The 21,966-nt window shown below is 38.4% G+C and overlaps 1 protein-coding gene across 7 annotated transcripts in view; it reads right to left on the bottom strand.

Annotated features, from left to right (window-relative positions):
- GALK2 (galactokinase 2) overlaps positions 1 to 21,947 on the bottom strand; it is a 135,529-nt gene extending 113,582 nt beyond the window's left edge. For 2 of the 7 annotated variants that reach the window (XM_024748896.1, XM_024748954.1), the window contains exon 1: positions 10,979 to 11,589. In XM_024748896.1, coding sequence (XP_024604664.1) covers positions 10,979 to 11,103 — 125 coding nt within the window. In that variant the 5' untranslated portion in view covers positions 11,104 to 11,589. Of the gene's footprint in view, positions 1 to 10,978; positions 11,590 to 20,796; positions 20,958 to 21,370; positions 21,496 to 21,616 lie in introns of those variants that run through there. The other 5 variants (XM_024748916.1, XM_024748925.1, XM_024748934.1 and 2 more) reach the window with 5 other exon arrangements.
- Between the last annotated feature and the right edge of the window lie 19 nt (positions 21,948 to 21,966).

Here is a 21,966-nt window from a genome sequence, read left to right as displayed (position 1 = left end):
GAAAGATGGTAGGTAATTAAATGTTTAGTTTACATCAGGACTGGAAGCGCTATTAGAGCACTAGGGTGATTTTTATGATGCTATTGATAAATCTTCATGCTCTCTGCCTTGTATCTTCCATTTTATTGAGAGGGTTGAAACAACTTAGGTTATTTGTCCATCAGATTCTAGACAGAATTATTTAAAAGGTTCATGTTTTTCAATGAAAAAAATAAACTGCCAAAGCAGATAGTAAAAGGTTAAGTAAGAAAAGTCCCCTGCTTTTTCAGGGCATTAAAAAGATATATAAATACAAAAGTAACCAACAGAACAAAAATATCAATCTTCCTAACTACCAAAGACATTTCAAAAACAGATAGATAAACCAGTAAATAAACACAGAAACTATATTATAACACATAATTAAAAAATAAAATGACTAAGTTGAAATCAAATATATCAGTCACATCAATAAAAGAAAGTGTAAGGAAAGACTCAAAAAGACAAGAGTAGAAAGTAATGATATGGGGAGTAGAAAAACAGTAGGCCTGGTTAACAAATTAAACTCTGGGTTTTTAGGGGGAAATTTAACAAAATAGACAAGCCACTAGCTAATGAATTAAGAAAATGGGGGTTGATAAAGCATAAATAAACAAAATAAGAAATAACAAGGATGAGATAACATTAAACAAAAGAAATTTTAAAAGTCATAAGAGACGACTTTGTAGACCTCTATCCAAATAAATTTAAACTGTAATAAAGAAACTGACTCCATTTTTTGATGTTTACTTACAGCTTTTGAGCTTCAACTCTCCCTCTTTCCCCTTCTGCCTCATATCAAGCAAGTGGATAAAAAAGCCCAGGTGCTCTCTCTTTTGTCACCAACCAAACCATAGCATACCAGTTCCATCTCCTAACCACTACAAAAACCTCAAGCTAGTCTCCTTTCCTTGCTCTCTCAAGCCATTTTTGGCCAGCTTGGGTGGCCTGCTCTGCCCTCCTCAGAAAGCCTCATTATGTGAGTAATAAACTTTTCATACCCTCTTGTTCATGTGGTATTATCAGTCTCAACATCCGAACCAAATTTTTGGGTGGGAATCCATCCTGTTTCTGTGGTATGGCCACAACAGAAATCCTAAAGAAATGGATAATTTCCTAAGGAAATACAATTTATAAAAGGAAATACAATTTATAAAAACAGATCCATTTCCATAGAAGAAATAAAGTCATCAAAGAACCACCTCACAGATATGGATTAAGCCCAGATGTTTTACAAGAGAGTTCTACCCAAGCATGAACATCAGATAGCCCATATACTCCATGAGTTGTTCCAGAGCATTGAAAAATAAAGAAAAGTGGTCTAATTCTTGCTATAAAGCAAGTGTAACATTGATACCTAAACCAGATAAAGATAGTCCAAGAAAATACAACTACAGACTGTCACTCTTGAATATTAATGCAAAAGTACTTAATAAAATATTAGTAAACATAAGGCAGCACCATATTAAGAAAATAATTCATATTAAGTGGCATTAACTCCAGGAATGAAAAGTTGAAAATATTAAGATAATCTGTTAAAAAAATATATCATAATAAATCTAAGGAGAAAAAAATTATAGGACTACTTCCATAGGTGTCAAAAAGCTCCCAATAAAATTTATTCTGAAAGGTGTTTATCTTAACATGATTACATATATCTCAGTCTTAAATCCAAAGCTAATTAATGAGGAAATTCTAGAGACATTTTTGCTAAGATCAAAAACAAGACAAAAAGTTCTACTATCTCCACATCTAATCCACACAATACTGGAGGTATCAGCCAATACAATTAGACAAGAGAAATCAAGAATCAAAAAAGAAGTAAAACTATCTCTACTTGGAGATAATATAGTAGGATGCCTAGAGAGTCCCAGAGAATCAATTATAAAACCAACTTAGGGACTTCCCTGGTGGCACAGTGGTTAAGAATCCGCCTGGCAATGCAGGGGACATGGGTTCAATCCCTAGTCCAGGAAGATCGCACATGCCACGGGGCAACTAAGCTGGTGTGCCACAACTACTGAAGCCCGCATGCCTAGAGCCCATGCCCTGCAACAAGAAAAGCCACCACAATGAGAAGCCCACGCACCGCAACGTAGGATAGCCCCCACTCACTACAACTAGAGAAAGCCGTGCGCAGCAACAAAGACCCAACGCAGCCAAAGATAAAATAAATACATAAATAAAATTTTTTTAATAAAAATAAAAGCTCATCCATGATACTGCTGGAAATTGATTTTCATGTTCTTTAAAATAAATAAATAAAACCAACTTAAATAATAAAGAATTCACAAATATAGCAGGATATAAAATGAATACTCAAACATGAATACCCTTCATGTGCAAAATCAATGACCAATTAGGGCTATAATGGTAGAGCAAACCTTGCTCATAGCAACAAGAAAAGACTAAACATTTAGGAATAAATTTAACAAGAAATGTGCAAAATTTATTTAAGTAAAGCTTTAAACACTCTTGAAAGACATAGAATAGACTCAAAGAAATGGAAAGACATCCTTTGTTCTTGGATAAGATGACCCAACATCATAAGGATAGTTATTCCCGAGTTAATTTATAAATTAAATTAATTAAATTAAATCCCCCCCAAAAAAATACCAACAAGGTTTTCTTATAGAGGTAGACAAGTTGATACAAAAAATCATGTGGAAAACAAATATGCAGGAATAGTGGGGAAAACATTAAAAAAGAACAACTGTGAGGACAGAGTAACCCTACCAAACATTAAAACATACTATAAAGCCTCTGTAATGACAACAGTGAGGTACCAGTACATATATAGATAAGCAGACTTCAGTAGAATAAAAGGTTCAGAAATAGATACAAGTACATACAGAAACTTAGTATATGAGGAAAGTGGCATCTCAAATCACAACGCAAAGATGAACTTTTTAATAAACAGGGGTAGTAAAAGTGCTTAAACTTTTGGGAAAGATAAAATTAGGACCATCTCTTACACAAGAATAAACTCCAAATGGATCAGGCACTAGAAGAAAACAAATGAATTTCAGTATAACTCAACATAGGGGAGAGGTTTTCTAACTATGACTCAAACTTCTGAGGCAATTTTTTTAACTTGACAAATTTGACTATATAAAGATTTTTTAAAACACATGGCAGAAAATTTTATAATCAAAGTCAAAAGAAAACTAGCAAACTAAGAGAAAATATTTACATGTTACAGATATATTCTTTATATTAAAAAAAAAAACTCTGAAACTGTAACACTCTTAGAACAGAACACAGGCAGAACATTCTTTGACATAAATTGTAGCAATATTGTTTTGAATCTGTTTCCTAAGGCAAAAGAAATAAAAGCAAAAAAAAAACAAACGGAACCTAATTAAACTTCAATGCTTTGGCACAGCAAAAGAAACCATCAATAAAATGAAAAGATAACCTACTTTCATAGCAGCATTATTTACAATAGCCAAGATATGGTAGCAACCTAAGGGTCCATCATCTGATGAATATGATGGATCACGATGATGCGATATATATATATATATATACCTATATATACCTATATATATATATATATATTATATATACACATACACACAAACATACATACACACACAACAGACTACTCAGCCAGAAAAAGAACGGAAATCTGCCATTTGCAACAATGTGGATAGACCTAGAGAATATTATGCTTAGTGAAATAAGTCAGAGAAAGACAAATACTTTCACTTACATGTGGAATCTAAAAAGTAAAACAAACGAATATATATAACAAAACAGACTCACAGATATAGAGAACAAATGATTGGTTACCAGTGGGGAAAGGGGAGGGCAAGATAGAGCTATAGGATTAAGAGATACAGATTACTAAGTATAAAATAGATAAGCAACAAGGATATATTGTACAGCACAGGGAAATATAGCCATTATTTTGTAGTAACTTTAAATGGAATATAATCTATAAAAATATTGAATCGCTATGTTGTACACCTGAAACTCATATAATATTGTAAATCAACTGTACTTCAACTTAAAAAATTCAAAAACTGAGTGAAAAATGACCAAAAACTGGATAGAAAAATTGTGCAAAAGATATGAACAGAAAATCCATACTAAGAGTAGTTCATAAATGGACCTTAAACACAAGAAATTAGAGAAATGCAAATTAAAACTACACCAAGATACTATAAGAATTGTGAAAATTAAAAAGTAACAACACATTCTGTTGGGGAGGTTCTGTGGAAACAGGCACTTTTCTACATTGGGTTGGGAATGCAAATTGGTACAACACATTTGGAGAGGAATTGGACAATATCTAACAAAAATACATTGGCACTGATTTTTTTTTTTATAAATTTATTTTATTTATTTATTTTTGGCTGTGTTGGGTCTTCGTTGCTGTGCACAGGCTTTCTCTAGTTGTGGTGAGCGGGGGCTACTCTTCGTTGCTGTGTGTGGACTTCTCATTGCAGTGGCTTCTCTCATTGCGGAGCACGGGCTCTAGGCTCACAGGCTTCAGTAGTCGTGGTGCATAGGCTCAGTAGTTGTGGCTCGCAGGCTCGGTAGTTATGGTGCACGGGCTTAGTTGCTCCGCAGCATGTGGGATCTTCCCAGACCAGGGCTCGAACCCATGTCCCCTGCATTGGCAGGCGGATTCTGAACCACTGCACCACTTGGGAAGCCCCCATTGGCACTAATTTTTACCCAATAATCCTATGTCTAAGAATTTACCCTGAAGTTATTCTCCAGCAATATGAAAATACATATTCATGAGATTATTCATTGCAGAATTGTTTGCTATTGCAAAACACTAGAAACAACCTAAACACTCTTACATAGGAGAATGTTTGAATAAGGTACGGACTATTTACAAAATGAAGTAATATGAAACTATTAAAAAAGAATATAGTTTCTAGAAATTTTTCTCAAGTGATTTCCAGAAATATTTTGTCATAAGAAATATGCAGGGCTTCCCGGGTGGCACAGTGGTTGAGAGTCTGCCTGCCGATGTAGGGGACACGGTTTCGTGCCCCGGTCCGGGAAGATCCCACATGCTGTGGAGCGGCTGGGCCCGTGAGCCATGGTCGCTGAGCCTGCGCGTCCGGAGCCTGTGCTCCGCAATGGGAGAGGCCACAACAGTAAGAGGCCCGCATACCTGAAAAAAAAAAAAGAAATATGCAAAGTGAAACGTTGAGATGGCCTAGAAGCATTAACATCCCAGTAGCAATGAGCATCCCTAGTGCTCAGATCTTGGTTTCAAAAAGAAATCAGAACTCTTTGCAGAAATAATGCCAGAGCTGGAGCAGAGAGGGTTTAATACAATCCTGGAATATACTGCTATGCCAGAAAGTAAAGAAGTGCTCAAACAATAACAGTAACATGTCAGAAGGACACAGGAGCCCACAAAGTAAGCTCCCACTGTCCACTGAGGGATTCAAATTCCTCCTCCCCCATCGATTTTGACAGGACAGAAAAACAGAAAAAAGAAACATAAAACGTTGTTGGAAATAATCCCCTTAACAAGGCCCAGAAAATATTATGAGTTAGTTCTGTAAAACCTTAAAAACAATGATCTTTTTTTTTTTTTCATAAATGGTTCTAACAATAGAAGCTGTGGAAGGCCTTCCCATCTCATTTTGGGAATAGTATAAGCCAGATGCTAACACATAACAAGAATAGCTCCCAAGGGCTTCCCTGATGGCACAGTGGTTAAGAATCCATCTGCCAGTGCAGGGGACACAGGTTCGAGCCCTGATCTGGAAGATCCCACATGCTGCAGAGCAACTAAGCCCATGTGCCACAACTACTGAGCCTGTGTTCTAGAGCCCACGAGCCACAACTACTGAGCCCACATGCCGCAACTACTGAAGCCCACACGCTGGAGCCCATGCTCTGCAACGAGAAGCCACCACAATAAGAAGCCCGTGCACCGCAATGAAGAGTAGCCCACGTTTGCTGCAACTAGAGAAAGCCCACGTGCAGCAGTGAAGACCCAACACAGCCAAAAATAAGTAAATAAATAAAAATAAATAAATTTTAAAAAAATAGTCCCCAAAAGCAAACTATAGGCTACTCTCACTTGTGAAAATAGAAACAAAAACTCTAAATAAAATATTGGTAAATTTAATCCAACATACATTATTTTATAATATATGTGACCAGAGCTTATTCCAGGAACATAAAGAGAGTACCAGGAAATATGTTGATTAAATGCACTATTCTAACAGAATAAAAGGGAAAACTCTATAACTCCATGATCCTCTCAAAATATACATATATATGTGTATATTAAATAGCCATTCCTGATTTTTTAAATAAAATTTGAAATTAAAAAAAAAAAGCTCTTAACATGCTAGAGGAAAATGTCCTTAATTTAATAAAGGATACTTGCCAGAAATAACAAACACCATATTTGATGACAAAAATATTAGAAGTTTTCCCATTAATATCAGAATCAAGACAAGGTTGCTATCATTCAACACTGTAACATACTACATAAAATATAAACTGTCTAGGGCCTCCCTGGTGGTGCAGTGGTTGAGAGTCCACAGGCCGATGCAGGGGACACGGGTTCATGCCCCAGTCTGGGAAGATCCCACATGCCGTGGAGCGGCTAGGCCCATGAGCCATGGCCGCTGAGCCTGGGCGTCCGGAGCCTGTGTTCCGCAACGGGAGAGGCCACAACAGTGAGAGGCCAGCGTACCGCAAAAAAAAAAAAAAAGAATATATATATATATATATAAACTGTCTATACAACAAAAAACATCATAAAGTCAAAGGAAAATTGCTAAACTGGGAATAATATATATAATATACATAAAACAACAAATGAGTTTATCCAAAAATATATACACTCATACAAAAAATACATACATAAAGAGTTCCTAAAAGCTAACAAGAAATAAACAATCTAATAACATCTTTTTTTTTAGACCCATTTGGCAGCAACTATTAAAATTATATTTTTTGAAACTATCAAAAATTTTAAATTTGCATTACCTTTGATATAGATTCCATTTTTATGAACAAGCTTAAAGAAACATAAAAAATGTTCAAGGATAAATGTATAAAGATTTTTACTGCAGCATTGTTTGTGAGTAAAAAATTGGCAACTTAAATGTACACTCTAATAACTGAGTGGTTAAATAATGATATTCATACTATTAAATACTCTCAGCCCTTAAAAAGTGAAATATATCTGTATGGAGTGATATACCAGAATCCCTAAGAAATATTATTAAGTGAAAAAAAGTAAATTACAGAAAACCAAATATGATTCCACTTATATGAATATAATACAACTTTTATTAAAAAATGTTAACAATGGGACTTCCCTAGTGGTTCAGTGATTAAGACTCTGTACTCCCAATGCAGGGGGCACAGGTTCCATCCCTGGTCGGGAAACTAAGAACCCATACACAAAAAAATGTTAACAATGGTATTATAAAGATACAATGACACCAAAAGAATACAATGATATTGGGCTTCCCTGGTGGCGCAGTGGTTGAGAGTCCACCTGCCGATGTAGGGGACACGGGTTCGTGCCCCGGTCCAGGAAGATCCCACATGCCACGGAGCGGCTGGGCCCATGAGCCATGGCCGCTGAGCCTGCGCGTCCGGAGCCTGTGCTCCGCAACGGGAGAGGCCACAACAGTGAGAGGCCCGCATACCGCAAAAGAGAAAAAAAAAAAAAAAAGAATACAATGATATTACAAGGATACAAAACAAACCAAACTTCTAAGAAGGGAAGTGAGAATTGGCAGTACAGGATAAGAATCAGATTATGAGAAAAAGAACTGTGCAATTCTCAGGCTTTACTGAATACATTTTTAAATAATCCAAATCTTTCATATTAAGAATGTGTTTATACAGCACCATTAGTCATAGAGCCAAAAGGTGGAAATGACCCAAATGCCTATCAATTGATGAATGGATAAACAAAATGTAGTATATCAATACAGTGGAATATTATTCAACCATAAAAAGGAATGAATACTGATAACATGTTACAACATGGATGAACCTTGAAAACATTATATTAAGTGAAAGAAGACAGTCACAAAAAAAATACATTATATGATTCCATTTATTTTAAATGTCCAGAATAAGCAAATCTACAGAGACCAAAAGTACATTAGCAGTTGCTTAGGGCTTTCGGGGGATTGGGGAGGTGATAGCTTAAGGGATGCTGGGTTCTTTGATGTGGGGGCGGTGATGAAAACGTTCTAACTTTGATTATGGTGATGGTTGCATAATCCTGTGAATATACCAAAAAACATTTAATTGTAAAATCTAAACAAGTAAACTGTATGGTATGTGAATTATATATTAATAAAGCTGTTACCGAAAAAATAATAATAATCCAATAGTTTAAAACTTAATCCCAAAGAGAAGGAACAGAATGCAAAGAAATTTAGAACAGTGGTTCTAAATGCAAAGAAATGCTAAGAATGCAAAGGTTGCTAAGAATGCAAAGAAAGAACAGTGGAATCTGAAGTAGTCTTACAGTACAGGGTGCAAGCAAGATTGGGACGCAGAAAAAAAAATTAGAGTTTCTATTTCTATTTGATTTTTTTAAATGAATGAAAAAGAAATTAAGTTTACTAAATAAAATATATAACATGGTTGACTAGTCCCTTTACTCAGAGGGTCATGTGTCCTGTGAAGCTAAAGAGGCATTGCCAACTAAAAATTGGCACTTACCAGCTACCTCTACAAGGATTAAATCACAAGCTGCCGTGACTGCTGACCTTCAACACATCCTGAAAGGAGTTCAGGGTGTAGATCAGGAATGAGGCACTCTGTGCTCTGGGAAAAACCAGCAGAACAGGCCTTCAGATAGTTAGATATTATCAGGAGAAGATTTTAAGAGCCCAATTCTTGCATCTCCTCATATCTAGAAAAGCACTAAAATCCTTCATGGTGACATCTGCTCCTTGTGACCATCAGCAACCTTCTGAAAAAAATGTGTGCTTGACTGCATGTATCCCCCTTCACCAAAATCACATATATACAGATATTCCCCCCTACCTCTTCAGAGCAGTTTCTCAGAGTGATCTGAAATGCTGATTCCCAGGCTATAGTCCTCATTTTGCCCCAAATAAAACTTTTTTTAATATTATGTCTTTTAAACGTATTTATTTAGTTATTATTTGTTTGTTTGGCTGCATTGGGTCTTCATTGCTGCACGTGGGCTTTCTCTAGTTGTGGTGAGCGGGGGTTACTCTTTGTTGTGGTGCACGGGGTTCTCATTGCGGTGGCTTCTCCTGTTGTGGAGCACAAGCTCTAGGTGTGCAGGCTTCAGTAGTTGCAGCAATGTGGGCTCAGTAGTTGCAGCATGTGGGCCCTAGAACACATGGGCTTCAGCAGTTGCAGCACGTCGGCTCAGTAGTTGTGGCTCGCAGACTCTAGAGCTCAGGCTCAGTAGTCGTGGCACACGGGCTTAGTTGCTCTGCAGCATGTGGGATCTTCCTGGACCAGGGATTGAACCTGTGTCCCCTGCATTGGCAGGCAGATTCTTAACCATTGAGCCACCAGGGAAGTCCTCCAAATAAAACTTAACTAACAACTCTCACGTTGTGTATTTTTTTCAGTCGACAGCATCCTGCAGAAAGAGCAGGAGTTCCAAAAAAGACAGTCTGATCTGGGGGCCCTCATGCATTTTTTTTCCCTTTCAGCATATTGCAGCATCTAACAAGTAAGGTGGGTTTATAGATATACTATCTAGATTTAACTGAACTCACCCCTGATAAAATGAATAAGTGGCTGAAACATTGCTTGAAGTTAATAACTGTATTAAGTGAAAAAAAAGGAAATGGCAAAGTGCACACTAACCTATTATATGAGCTCTTCTGTAGCTAGCACAGAACACTAAATATTAACAATAAATATTTGTTGCAGGAATAAATACTGTAAAGGTCCTTAAAGGAAAGAAACAACTCTAAGGAAATTAAGTAAACAACTCTTCACTTTTAGTACATGTTGCCATCATCCCCCTTCTCACAGGGTAACTACAGAAATATTGACCATTATGAATAAAATGGCATAAAATGGAAACAGAATATATGACATTCATGAGTAGTCTAAGGCCGTGTTGGTCTCCATAATCAAAAATTACATTTCTTTCTGGTAACTAAAGACCCACTGTTTGCTGGCTCAAGGGTGAAAAAGCATTCGCAAGTTTCAGTAAGCTGTAATATTGTCGACCGTCGCGTGACAGTCATAAACCAGGAAGTAGGAAGAACTTTAGGACAATTTTAGAGAAAAAAGTTAACAGGGAAAAAAACTTAGAAACAGCAAAGAGGGAGCAAAGCCAACCTTAGAAAAGCTATAGGGCTAATACACCGCAGGTGGAGGCTTCATTCTATGAGATTTCTGTCCTATGTCAGAAAGAAGTACTTCCACGAAGTATTTGCAAGATGCCCTCAAATGAAAATATCCTCCACTTGGTATCACTTAAGGTGTTAGTTATTCCGTAGCTAGGTACTGGCAGCAGATTAATTTCCTAAGTGACAAGGCATAGATTACATGATTTGTTTAAAAGGATGCAGAGACCAAAGGGGTTTTTTGGTTTGGGGGGGGTCGTTTTTTGTTTATTTTTGTTTTGGCGTATTTGATTGTTTTCAATTGAATATTTTAGAAAGGAGACTTTAAAAAGCACTATCAGCTAGAAGGCAAAACAAAGAAGAGATTCAAAGCTAATTTGGGTTTTTCTGCTAAAGCCCAGCAGAGTGTCCCACCCTTCTGCAAGAAAAAGGTAAAAGAAGGATCTGCATGGATGAAGCAAGACACACAAGGTTGAACAGTGTTTGCGGCGCGGTCTTCTTGCAAGTCCAGCCAAGTAGCCTTATAATATCCCAAAGATTCTGTCTGCTCCCGGGGTCAAAAGCTGCGCCTCAGTGAAGGGCCAAAAGGCCTGACACCATCTACATCTATCCAACCCAAGCGATCCCAAAGCGCGGCATCTCCTCTCCCCCACCTGGGATGTTCTGCCACCTGGACTCGACGTACGGCAGGGCCCTCCGTAGCCATATTTCGCTCATTTTTCTTTATCTCTGCAGTTTCAACCGGCGAAGCAAGGCTTCCGAGGTAATCACGAGACATCTGCAGCAAGAGCCCTTTCTTCCGGACGACACCGGCACTTACTCCGCGGAAATCCTGCCTCTTCGCTGAGGTGGCTGCTTCCAGTCGGCCCCGCCCGTGGCTCCTCCTCCCTGGGCTCTGAGGCTCGGAGCCTTCCCAGCCTCTGTCAGGTACTGCCACCGTGCTGCTCTGAGCCCCCGGGGACCCGGGGCGCGCAGGAGCCCCTGATCCGAGCAAAGCCGAGGTTTTCTTTCTGCGCCCTGGGCCCTGAGCACGTCTGAGCACAGAATTACAACCTGGCACCTCAGTTTGCCTTTTTTTCTTTTTTTAAATTAAGTTAGGGGTCTTTTTTTTCTTTAATGACCAGCAGCAACTTCCCCCAATAACAGTAAAATATTTAGTTATTGCTTCTTAAATGGATTATTTCAAAAATCAGGCAATATAAAATTGATGCGGTGCTTGATTTAAACATATTTGCATTTATTTCCATAATAGAGGAATTGGTGGGCCTTCCTAGAACGTAAGTAATAGTGAAAAGAAGAAAATACATGTCTATCAAACTGCAAGATACTCTTAGCATCCAGTTCAACACCTTGATTTTTCAGTTGCCTAGAAAAATCCCAGATACCCTATCTCAAGAAGCACACCACCTCCACCCACCTCATCACTCTACCATATTACTGTTGTCTTTCCTTCATTGTTCTCACAAGTTCTGCGTATTTATTTTATGTATTTATTGTCTGTCTCACCACTTCCACCATCATTACCACTAGAAGGTAAGCAATTTGAGAGTAGGAACTGTGTATCCCCAGTACCTAGAACAGTACTTGGCACACTGGTTTTTAATCAATACGTAAGATGAACTGAATGAATGACTGAAAGGTAAAATGACTCGTCTAAGGTCGCACTGTTAATTGGTAGCAAAACTTGAATTAAATTTCAGGTCTATTAACTCTCTAGTGTACTCTGTACTTCAGAATGCTGAGATTAAACCCAAGTGAAGCCAGCTACCAATACACCTATCCCAAGGTTTCCTAGATGAGGAAGTTTAGGCCAACATGCCCAAAACACTAAGGGTACAGGCATACCCCAGAGACATTCAACAAGTTACCACTGCAGAACTTCTGTATGTGTATGCTGGGTAAGGGGAAAGGGGAAATGAAGGCTAAAGTGTGAACTGACAGTAGCAAAGGTAAGCTAAAAGGGTTGCAGCCCCTTGGCACATCCCTGAGTTATTACTGTAAATGAAACAACATGGAACCAACGTTACTCTGGTCTCAGGGCTACTTTCTCACTATTATTTCAGTCCCTCCTTATCACTTTCAAGTGAAGCGATTATATCTCCTCTTTTTGAACCCCAATAAATCCCAGTAGGATGCTTATTGTGATTTACTCTTGAGTAAGAGGAGACATCATTGTCACTTCTGTAAATAGGTTTGAATGTGGAGAGAACTTAAGTGAGAAAATATGTAAAACTTTTAGGAACATCAGTAAATATGGAAAAGGAAAGAAAATTTTTCATTCAGATATATTTCTAACATACCTTTTATGGTCATTGAAAAATAAGTAAATTTTGAAGCTCTGAAAGTACTGTTTTGTTTTTTTTTAAATCGTCCCAAACAAACTCATTTCACACAGTTTGCTTGTTCCCGAGGCTTGCAGAATCTTAGTTCCCTGACCAGGAATTGAACCCAGGCCCATCAGTGAAAGCACCGAGTCCTAACCATGGGACCGCCAGGGAATTCCTTTCCAGCGCTTTCACTGCTGGGGGCCTAGGTTTGGGTTCAATCCCTGGTTGGGGAACTAAGATCCAGCAAGCTGTGCAGCACAGAGAATATAAATAAATAAATAAACTAATTAATTAATTTTAAAAGAAAGAAAGAAAACAGTGACTATGAACACTCTGGTTCATAAAAGAATATTTTCTATTAAATGTGTATTTGATGGCCAAATATTAACTTTGCTAAATGAAACCTGATAGCAAATCATTAATTTGGATCTTGTATCCATTTCTACTGCAGTCTCAGCAAAACTGATACAGACTAGAAAGCACCTTATAGAGCAACTAGTAAAACTCCCTTTTTTGAATGATGGACTCAAAGTGAAAGAGTAAGGGCTGGAATCAAAACCCAGGTCCTAGACTCCTAGCCCAGACTACTCTGAATGTGTGACCTCTGATGAAACCCCAGTGAAGTATGCTTAAAAAAAATTATTGAAACAATTAGTAATTTTTGTCCACAAATTAAAATGTATACATTGTAATTTTAATAAAACACTGCTTTTAAAATAACCTATTCTCAAACTACTAGAGAACCCCAAATAGAAACCAAAAGCTAAAATTAACATTACTTTCTTATACTATCTTCCTTATGTCAGGCTTCCTTATATGTAAGTAAGCACTTCACATATATTATTATCTCTTTAAATCTTCCCAACAACCCTTATGAAGTGAAAAAGTATTGTTCTTTTGCCAATTTTAAAATACTACTTTTGTTCTTATTAGTTATATCTGATAGTGAAAATGTTTAATGTCTAAATTTTACAGAATGTTTATTTTCACAAATCTTGAACGTCTCAGCTCTTTATTTTTTGCATATGGACACACTTACAATAAGGTTTACAGTCTAAATTATAAACTAACATAGTATTTCATGATAGATTCTCTTTTTTAATATTTATTTTGCTGATAGATTCCTAAACAGAAACCTAATTAACAAACTTGATATTGTTTCTCCTCAACTGACATTAGTCAGTTGACATTAGCAAAAAAATAAAACAAACACCAAAATGAAACAAAACAAAACAAAAACTTGATCCAAAGTAAAAGTAGGAGACTTCCTTGGCAGTCAGTGGTTAAGACTCCATGCTCCCAAGGCAGGGGGCTTGGTTTCAATCCCTGATCCTGGTTGGGGAACTAAGATCCCACACGCCGCAAGGCGCGGCCTAAAAAAAAAAAGTAAAAGTGTGAGTGTTAGAGGTCCACAGACCTAGCTAACTCCTACATATGTTTACGTCTCAGCTTAAAAATCACTTCCTCAGGCTTCCCTGGTAGTGCAGTGGTTGAGAGTCCGCCTGCCGATGCAGGGAACACAGGTTCGTGCCCCGGTCTGGGAAGATCCCACATGCCGCGGAGTGGCTGGGCCCGAGAGCCATGGCTGCTGAGCCTGCACGTCCGGAGCCTGTGCTCCGCAAAGGGACAGACCACAACAGTGAGAGGCCTGCGGTAATCACTTCCTCCAGGAATTTTTCCCTATTCCCTGTCCCTTCCTCTACCTTCAAAACAGTCTCGGGCTTCCCTGGTGGCGCAGTGGTTAATAACCTGCCTGCCAATGCGGGGGACATGGGTTCGAGCCCTGGTCCAGGAAGATCCCACATGCCGTGGAGCCTGTGTGCCACAACTACTGAGCTTGCACTCTAGAGCCCTTGAGCCACAACTACTGAGCCTGTGTGCCACAACTACTGAAGCCTGTGCGCCTAAAGCCCGTGCTCCGCAACAAGAGAAGCCACCGCAGTGAGAAGCCTGCGCACCTCAATGAAGAGTAGACCTCGCTCACTGCAACTAGAGAAAGCCCACACGCAGCAATGAAGACCCAATGCGGCCAAAAATAAATAAATTTATTTTTAAAAAAACTAAGTTTCTAAGATCACAGATCATTTATCTGAAAAAAATGTTATTTCTGTGGTTCAGTCTGTACAACTTCTGGAAAATACTTTCTATCTTGATTTATACATAATCAAAAAATATTGTTCACAATTGGGAGAATCTACTTCAGTAACCTATTATGGGTATTTTCTCATTATGGTAAATAATATATTATACTTATTTAATGTCTTATTTATAATGATGCCGTATGTTCCTTATTCACCTGTATATACAATAGATACATCTCTCTAGCATATAATCATTTAAATAAAGGCAAAAGATACACTCGTGATTCACAGAAATATATATTTATGTAGTTAAACATAGCATGCTGATCTTTTATAAAGCAATATAAAAGGAACAGAAAGTGTGCAAAAATGGTTTAAAAGAACATAGGCTGTTTTGCAGAGTGAAAAACAACAACAATGCCTCTAGGCACCTTTATTGCCCAGTCATAGCAATTATCATACCAGGACTGTTATTACTTGTGTGTTTCCTTATCTATCTGGTCTAGAGCCTTGCTACTCAAAGTGTGATCCTCAGCATCAGCATCACCTGGAGCTTATTAGGAATGCAGAATCTGGCGACCAGGCCTACTCAATCAGAATCTACAATACAAATATGTCATTTTAAATTTCTATAGCCATTTTAAAAAGAGTAAAGCTAAATGAATTTTAATAATATATTCTACCCAATATGTCCAAATATTATTTCAAAATATAATCAGTATAAAAAGTTATTGCTATTTTACTTTTTCATAGGAATTCTCTGAAATCCAGTGTATATTTTACACTTACAGCACATCTCAGTTCCAACTAGAAAGAAGGGGATGCTGTATCAGACAGCACAGATCTATAGGACTATAAGCTCCTTGAAGGTAGGAACTGCTTTATTCTGGTTTTATAGACTCTGGTTCAGTGTCTAACAGGCATTCAGGAATGTTTAATGAAGGAATATGTTAATGAACTTGGATTAACGTGGTTCAACCACTTACTAACTTTGTGACCCTGGGCAGGTCTGAAATTTTTCCTCCTTAAAGGGGAGATAAAATACCTACTTCATGGAGTTGTTATGAAGATTTTAAAAACCATCCCAACCTCCCCTCCAGTCATTCTCTATTCCCTAAATCTGGTTTGCTGTCGTTATGGCTATCTGAAATTACATTAATTATTTATTGATGTTTATATCTATTATGTCTCCACCATTAGACTTTACATTCCATATTTCATCCATTGTTCTATCAGCATTCATTCACTTAGCAAATGTTTATCAGGTGCTACTATGTTCTAAGCACTAATCCAGGTACTCAGGATACAACAATAAACATAAACAAAAAGGTCCTGTTATTATGACAAATCAAAATTTAATAAAAGAATTTACTATAAAAATTGATACAAACTCTGCATATAATACACATTCCAACAAGAAAATGAAATCTGATGAGCAAAAATTTAGATTAACTTGATTTTGAAATTAGAAGTTTGCATTTCAAGCTTAAAGTATACATTAGATGGGCCAAACTGCACATAAATTGCCCCAACTTAAAATTATATGTATGGGAATTTCCTGGTGGTCCAGTGGTTAGGACCTGGTGCTTTCACTGCCATGGCCCACTTTCAATCCCTGGTTGGGGAACTAAAAAACAAAAAACAAACAAAAATGCAGAGTGTGGTCAAGAAAAACTATATGTTGTTTTTGCTTTTCACTGTCTTGACCCAGAAACTAAATATAGTACCAAGGCTGTTCAAACCTGACAATATTTTCTACATCTTATCTTGTCATAACCATTCAGTGTTGCCCAACTCAATAAGTTATGATTATTATCTTAAGTGATTTTTTTCTTTTTTAAGAATATGTTTGGAAGGGATCTCAGGTGACTTGCATAATTCAAGGATTTATTTTTCTAGGAAAAAACTGAGCTAGTCAAAACAACCTATAACATCTAAGCCTGTTGCATTCTTTTTTTTTTTAATTTTTTAAATTTTTTGGCCATGCCATGTGGTATGTGGGATCTTAGTTCCCCAACCAGGGATCGAACCTGTACCCCCTGCAGTGGAAGCTCGCAGTCTTAACCACTGGACTGCCAGGGAAGTCCCAAGCATGTTGCATTATAATGAGAAACAGCTTTTTTTTTTAATTTTGATTCTCCGATCAATCCATAAAACTAAATCTAAGCCATAATGCAGCAGTAATAGTATTAATAATTCATACGGAATCCAGAACGCTGAGGTCTCAAACTAAGTCCCTAGTTGAGGGTAGGAATGAGAGTAAGGATGAAAGATTGGGGTAGAGAAAAGATAGGTACAGATTCTGAGAAGTAGGAAAAAGCTGAAGGAAATAGGGGAAAGCTCTGGTTTAAAAGAAGTCAAAAACGATAAACAGATTTAATCTCTGGAATCTGAGATAGTTACAGTATAATCGTGTCAGCTCCCTACTTTGCCTCTGCACCACACGTCTTGCTGAAAAGGGCGCTCAGGGACTTAACCTGGCGGTCCAGTGGTTAAGACTCCTCACTTCCTGGACTTCCCTGGTGGCACAGTGGTTAAGAATCCACCTGCCGCATAGCACAGGGAGATCAGCTTGGTGCTTTGTGACCACCTAGAGGGGTGGGATAGGGAGGGTGGCGGGGAGACGCAAGGGAGAGGAGATAGGGGGATATATGTATATGTATAGTTGATTCACTTTGTTATAAAGCAGAAACTAACACACCATTGTAAAGTAATTATACTCCAATAAAGATGTTAAAAAAAAAAAAAAGAATCCGCCTGCCAACGCAGGGGACACGGGTTCGAGCCCTGGTCCGGGAAGATCTCACATGCCACAGAGCAACTAAGCTGGCGTGCCACAACTACTAAGCCTGTGCCCTAGAGCCGCGAGCCACAACTACTGAGCCTGCGAGCCACAACTACTGAAGCCCGTGCGCCTAGAGCCCGTGCTCCGCAACAAGAGAAGCCACCACAATGAGAAGTCCACGCACCGCAACGTAGGGTAGCCCCCGCTCACCACAGCTAGAGAAAGCCATGCGCAGCAACGAAAACCCAACGCAGACAAAAATTAATTAATTAATTAATTTTTAAAAAAAACACTCCATGCTTCCACTGCAGAGGGTACAGGTTCCAACCCTGGTCAGGGAAGTAAGATCCCTCATATGGTGCAGCCCCCCCCCAAAAAAAACAAATGTGTTCATTTCACAAAACTAGGGAGGTATGATCACCATTTTGGGTGGGAATAAAAATGAGTAGGCATTAGAGATACAAAAATGGCAAATAACATTGCTAAAATTGTGTAAGTGCATTTTACAAGAGACATTTTTCCAAGGCCAAAGTCAATGCAAAAAATGGAAACTCCTAGCCTGCCTACTTATCCTTTATTTGCTTTATCCTTTAATTGCTGTAATTCCCACTACGCAAGTTTAGAGATGAAAGATGTAATTGTAGTGTAGAGCATTCTGAAGGAATACTATGAGTAGAGTAGTTGATTTAGTTAAAAATGATACATGTACTGAGTACTTTGTAAACACCATGTAGTTACATGCATCATTTTATTTAATCTGAAGAGACTGAAGCAGATTAAAAGGACAACTAACAAGGCAAGGGCATTAATCTATAAAGTGGATATGTAATGAGATCATGCAAACTGTATTTATCAGAGCTCCTCTCAGGAAAGAGTGGGTATTAAATGTAGGCAGAAATAACATTTTGATAAGCCACTTAGATTGGTTGGTAAAATCAAGGGATATGCTCCAACAACAGCAGATAGTCGGCAATTTGCCTTTGAAGGAGAGAAAGTTCCTTCCCTGAGTGAAGTATGTAATTTATGCTACAGCTGATTGCATGACACAATGTTATACTGTTTACTCCTCATTTGACTTCTTTTTTTTAAATATTTATTTATTTATTTGGCTGTGCCGGGTCTTAGTTGCGGCATGCAAGATCTTTAGTTGTGGTATGTGAACTCTTAGTTGCAGCATGTGGGAGCTAGTTCCCTGACCAGGGATCAAGCCTGGGTCCCCTGCACTGGGAGCATGGAGTCTTAGCCACTGGACCACCAGAGAAGTCCCCCCATTTGACTTCTGGATCCATTTTTCACCCTTCTCTACCCTCCCGGAAGCTGATCTCTAAGGACTGTACCTGGGCTCCTTTACCCTCTCTCTAGCTTCTGGTTGGGGTTGGTCACTGGCAAGATATTAGAGGATGGTAAAACAGAGAAGTTGAGATATTTATCACTCCCCCCACACACACGAGTTCACATACCCTACCACAACTTTGCCATAGTTGTGACAGTAGCTATGTTTCCCTATAACCACAGCTGCTGTCAGAGGGTGCATCCTCTAGGGCTCCCACTCTTGCTGGGCTCTGGTAAAACCATTTCTTCCCTTTGTCCCTTCAAGCCTTCAAGAAATGGGATTTCCAGCCTGTTGCTAGTCCCTGTGTGTTTCACCATCCTTGTGGGTTCCCTCAACCCTACCCCATCTCTGTAAATAGTTCCTTCAGAAACTCTTTTCAGTTAACATCCTCACCCCCGCTCCAGTATGCTATGAGTTTCCTGTCCAGATTTTGACTAACACAAAAGGAGTCCTCCTTTTCTGCCCTTCTAACATACGATGTTCAGCCTAAGTAAATGTAGTAAAAAAAAAAAAAAAAATGTTTTAAGGTAATTGCTCTGAAAGCTTCCAAATCATGAACCTGTTTGGGGTAACCACATGTCTCAATCCAGCACTGGGGAGTCATGAATGCTAGAGCATGCTTAAATATATCATGCTTTCACTGAGCATGCTGACTTTCAGAGGTAAGTAAAATAATTGTGTCCTCAAGGAGCTTTCAGCTTAATAAAGAATAAATACAAAATAATCATAATACAGGATAACATAAAATTATCAAAAATATACTTTTTTTTTTTTTTTGCGGTACGCGGGCCTCTCACTGTTGTGGCCTCTCCCGTTGAGGAGCACAGGCTCCAGACGCGCGGGCTCAGCGGCCATGGCCCATGGGCCCAGCCGCTCCGCGGCATGTGGGATCTTCCTGGACCGGGGCACGAACCTGTGTCCCCTGCATCGGCAGGTGGACCCTCAACCACTGCGCCACCAGGGAAGCCCAAAAATATACTTTTAAAGGGTCAAATTCTGTTGGGAATTAAATGGTCTATTATCTTTCACAAAACTGCCAAGACAATTCAATAGAGAAAGGATCATTTTTTTTGACAAATAATGCTGGAACAATTTGTTATCCATATGCAGAAAAATATAAACCTCTACATTTACCTCACAGTATATACAAAAATTAAACTTGAACTATATCATAGATCTGAATGTAAGAATTAAAACTACATAAAACTTCTAGAAGAAAACAAAAGAGAAAAATCTTAGTGCCCTTGGGTATGGCAAATATTACTTAAATACAACAAAAAGTATAAAGAACACTTACAACTCAATGGTAGTAAGATAACCAATTTAAAAATGGGCAAAAGGGTGCCCGCTTCAGTAGCACATATACTAAAGCAACCTAAATGTTCATCAACAGAGGAATGGATAAAGAAGATGTGGTACATATTACAATGGAAATCACCCAGCCATAAAAAAAGAACAAAATAATTCCATTTGCAGCAACATGGATGGACCTAGAGGCTGTCACAGTGAGTGAAGAAAGCAGATACAGAAAGACAAATATCATATGATACCGCTTATATGTGGAATCTAGAAAAAACGGTACAAACGAACTTATTTACAAAACAGAAGTAGAGTCACAGATGTAGAAAACAAACTTATGGTTACTGGGGGATAAGGGGGAGAGATAAATTGGGAGAGTGGGACTGAGGTATACACACTACTATATATAAAATAGATAACTAATAATAACCTGTTGTATAGCACAGGGAACTCTACTCAATACTCTGTAATGGCCTATATGGGAAAAGAATCTAAAAAAAAAAAGAGTGGCTATATGTATAACTGATTCACTTTCCTGTACACCTGAAACATAACATTGTAAATCAACTATAGTCCAATTAAAAAAAATTTTAATTATTTAAAAAAAAACAAAAACAAATGATTACTAAAAAATCCAGGTACTTACTTTCCTGGCGCTCCCAATTCAGGGAGCATGGGTTGATCCCTGGTCGGGGAACTAAGATTCCGCATGCCGCAGGAACAAGCAAACAAAAAAAAAGCAGTTTACTAACTGCCAAAATGGAAAAAAAAAAATTCAGTCTGCAATTCTTCTTCCTGGACTTTTTCCTAAGGAAAAATAAAGTGACAATGATACTCGCTCCAGAATTGTTTAAAATGGTGGTACTGTTGCAATATTCAAAATGTGTAACAATAATAGCATGCTTAAGTAAACTACGGTGCATTGGTACATTCAACCAAGGGCTTATTATGCCGCCATTAAAATAATCATTGTCAACAATGTATTGCATGCATTGTCCTATGCTGTTACATAACTAGGTGCAGAAAGAATCTGAAATTATATCTGTGCTATAGCTATATAAAATTTGTGAATTCAAGTGGACAAAACTGGAAGTTTATATGGAAAATGTTGTTTGAAAAGCAGTTTTTTCCCCTTCATTTCATTTTTTTTATTTCGAATTCTACTAATGATGTTGTGCAACAATAACGCATTTTTTAAAAAAACAGTCGTTAGCTGTTACCTTAATTCGGTCCCACGGGCAGTAAGGGTTAGTTTATAATTCGTTGAACAACTGAATAAGACTTCAGATGCCTCCATTGATTGACACTTTACTAATTTGAGATATCCACAGAGTCGTTTTGCCGACTACAAATGTAACAAACATTACGTGTAAATCGTGCTGCCGAAAGGTTTCCAAACATCACATGACCACCCACCAAAATGTGTGGGCTAAATGCACATCGATAATCATGGCAAAAATAACTACCTGTCACATAGGATGGGCATGTCAGACTTTTCTCCGCGAAAGGCTGCTGGTCCCAAGCTGCCTCTTACTTTCACCAGAATGAAATGGTTCCAGAATCCCAGGCAAGGGAGGATACTGTTCCCTTGCCCAGGAGGCTGGAAACGGCTCGTTGTGAGCTCAAGGTTTCCAAGGCCCCTCAGCCGAGATCCGCAACACTCGAGGATTCCCTAGTTGCTAGGTGTAGTTGCTAAGGCACCAACCGTCTCACAGGAAGAGGGAACGGTGCAATCGCTTTCGGCGTCGGAGCGAATCCTCTGGAAACCGAGCTCATTTGTTCCGGGAGGAAACAGTCAGCTCCTCTAAGAGCGACG

This window comes from Neophocaena asiaeorientalis, unplaced genomic scaffold, assembly GCF_003031525.2.
Source record: "Neophocaena asiaeorientalis asiaeorientalis breed wild unplaced genomic scaffold, Neophocaena_asiaeorientalis_V1.1 scaffold298, whole genome shotgun sequence".
NCBI classification, from domain to species: Eukaryota; Metazoa; Chordata; class Mammalia; order Artiodactyla; family Phocoenidae; genus Neophocaena; species Neophocaena asiaeorientalis.
Note: the sequence above shows the minus strand (reverse complement) of the source record. Positions and strands in the feature narration are given on the sequence as shown.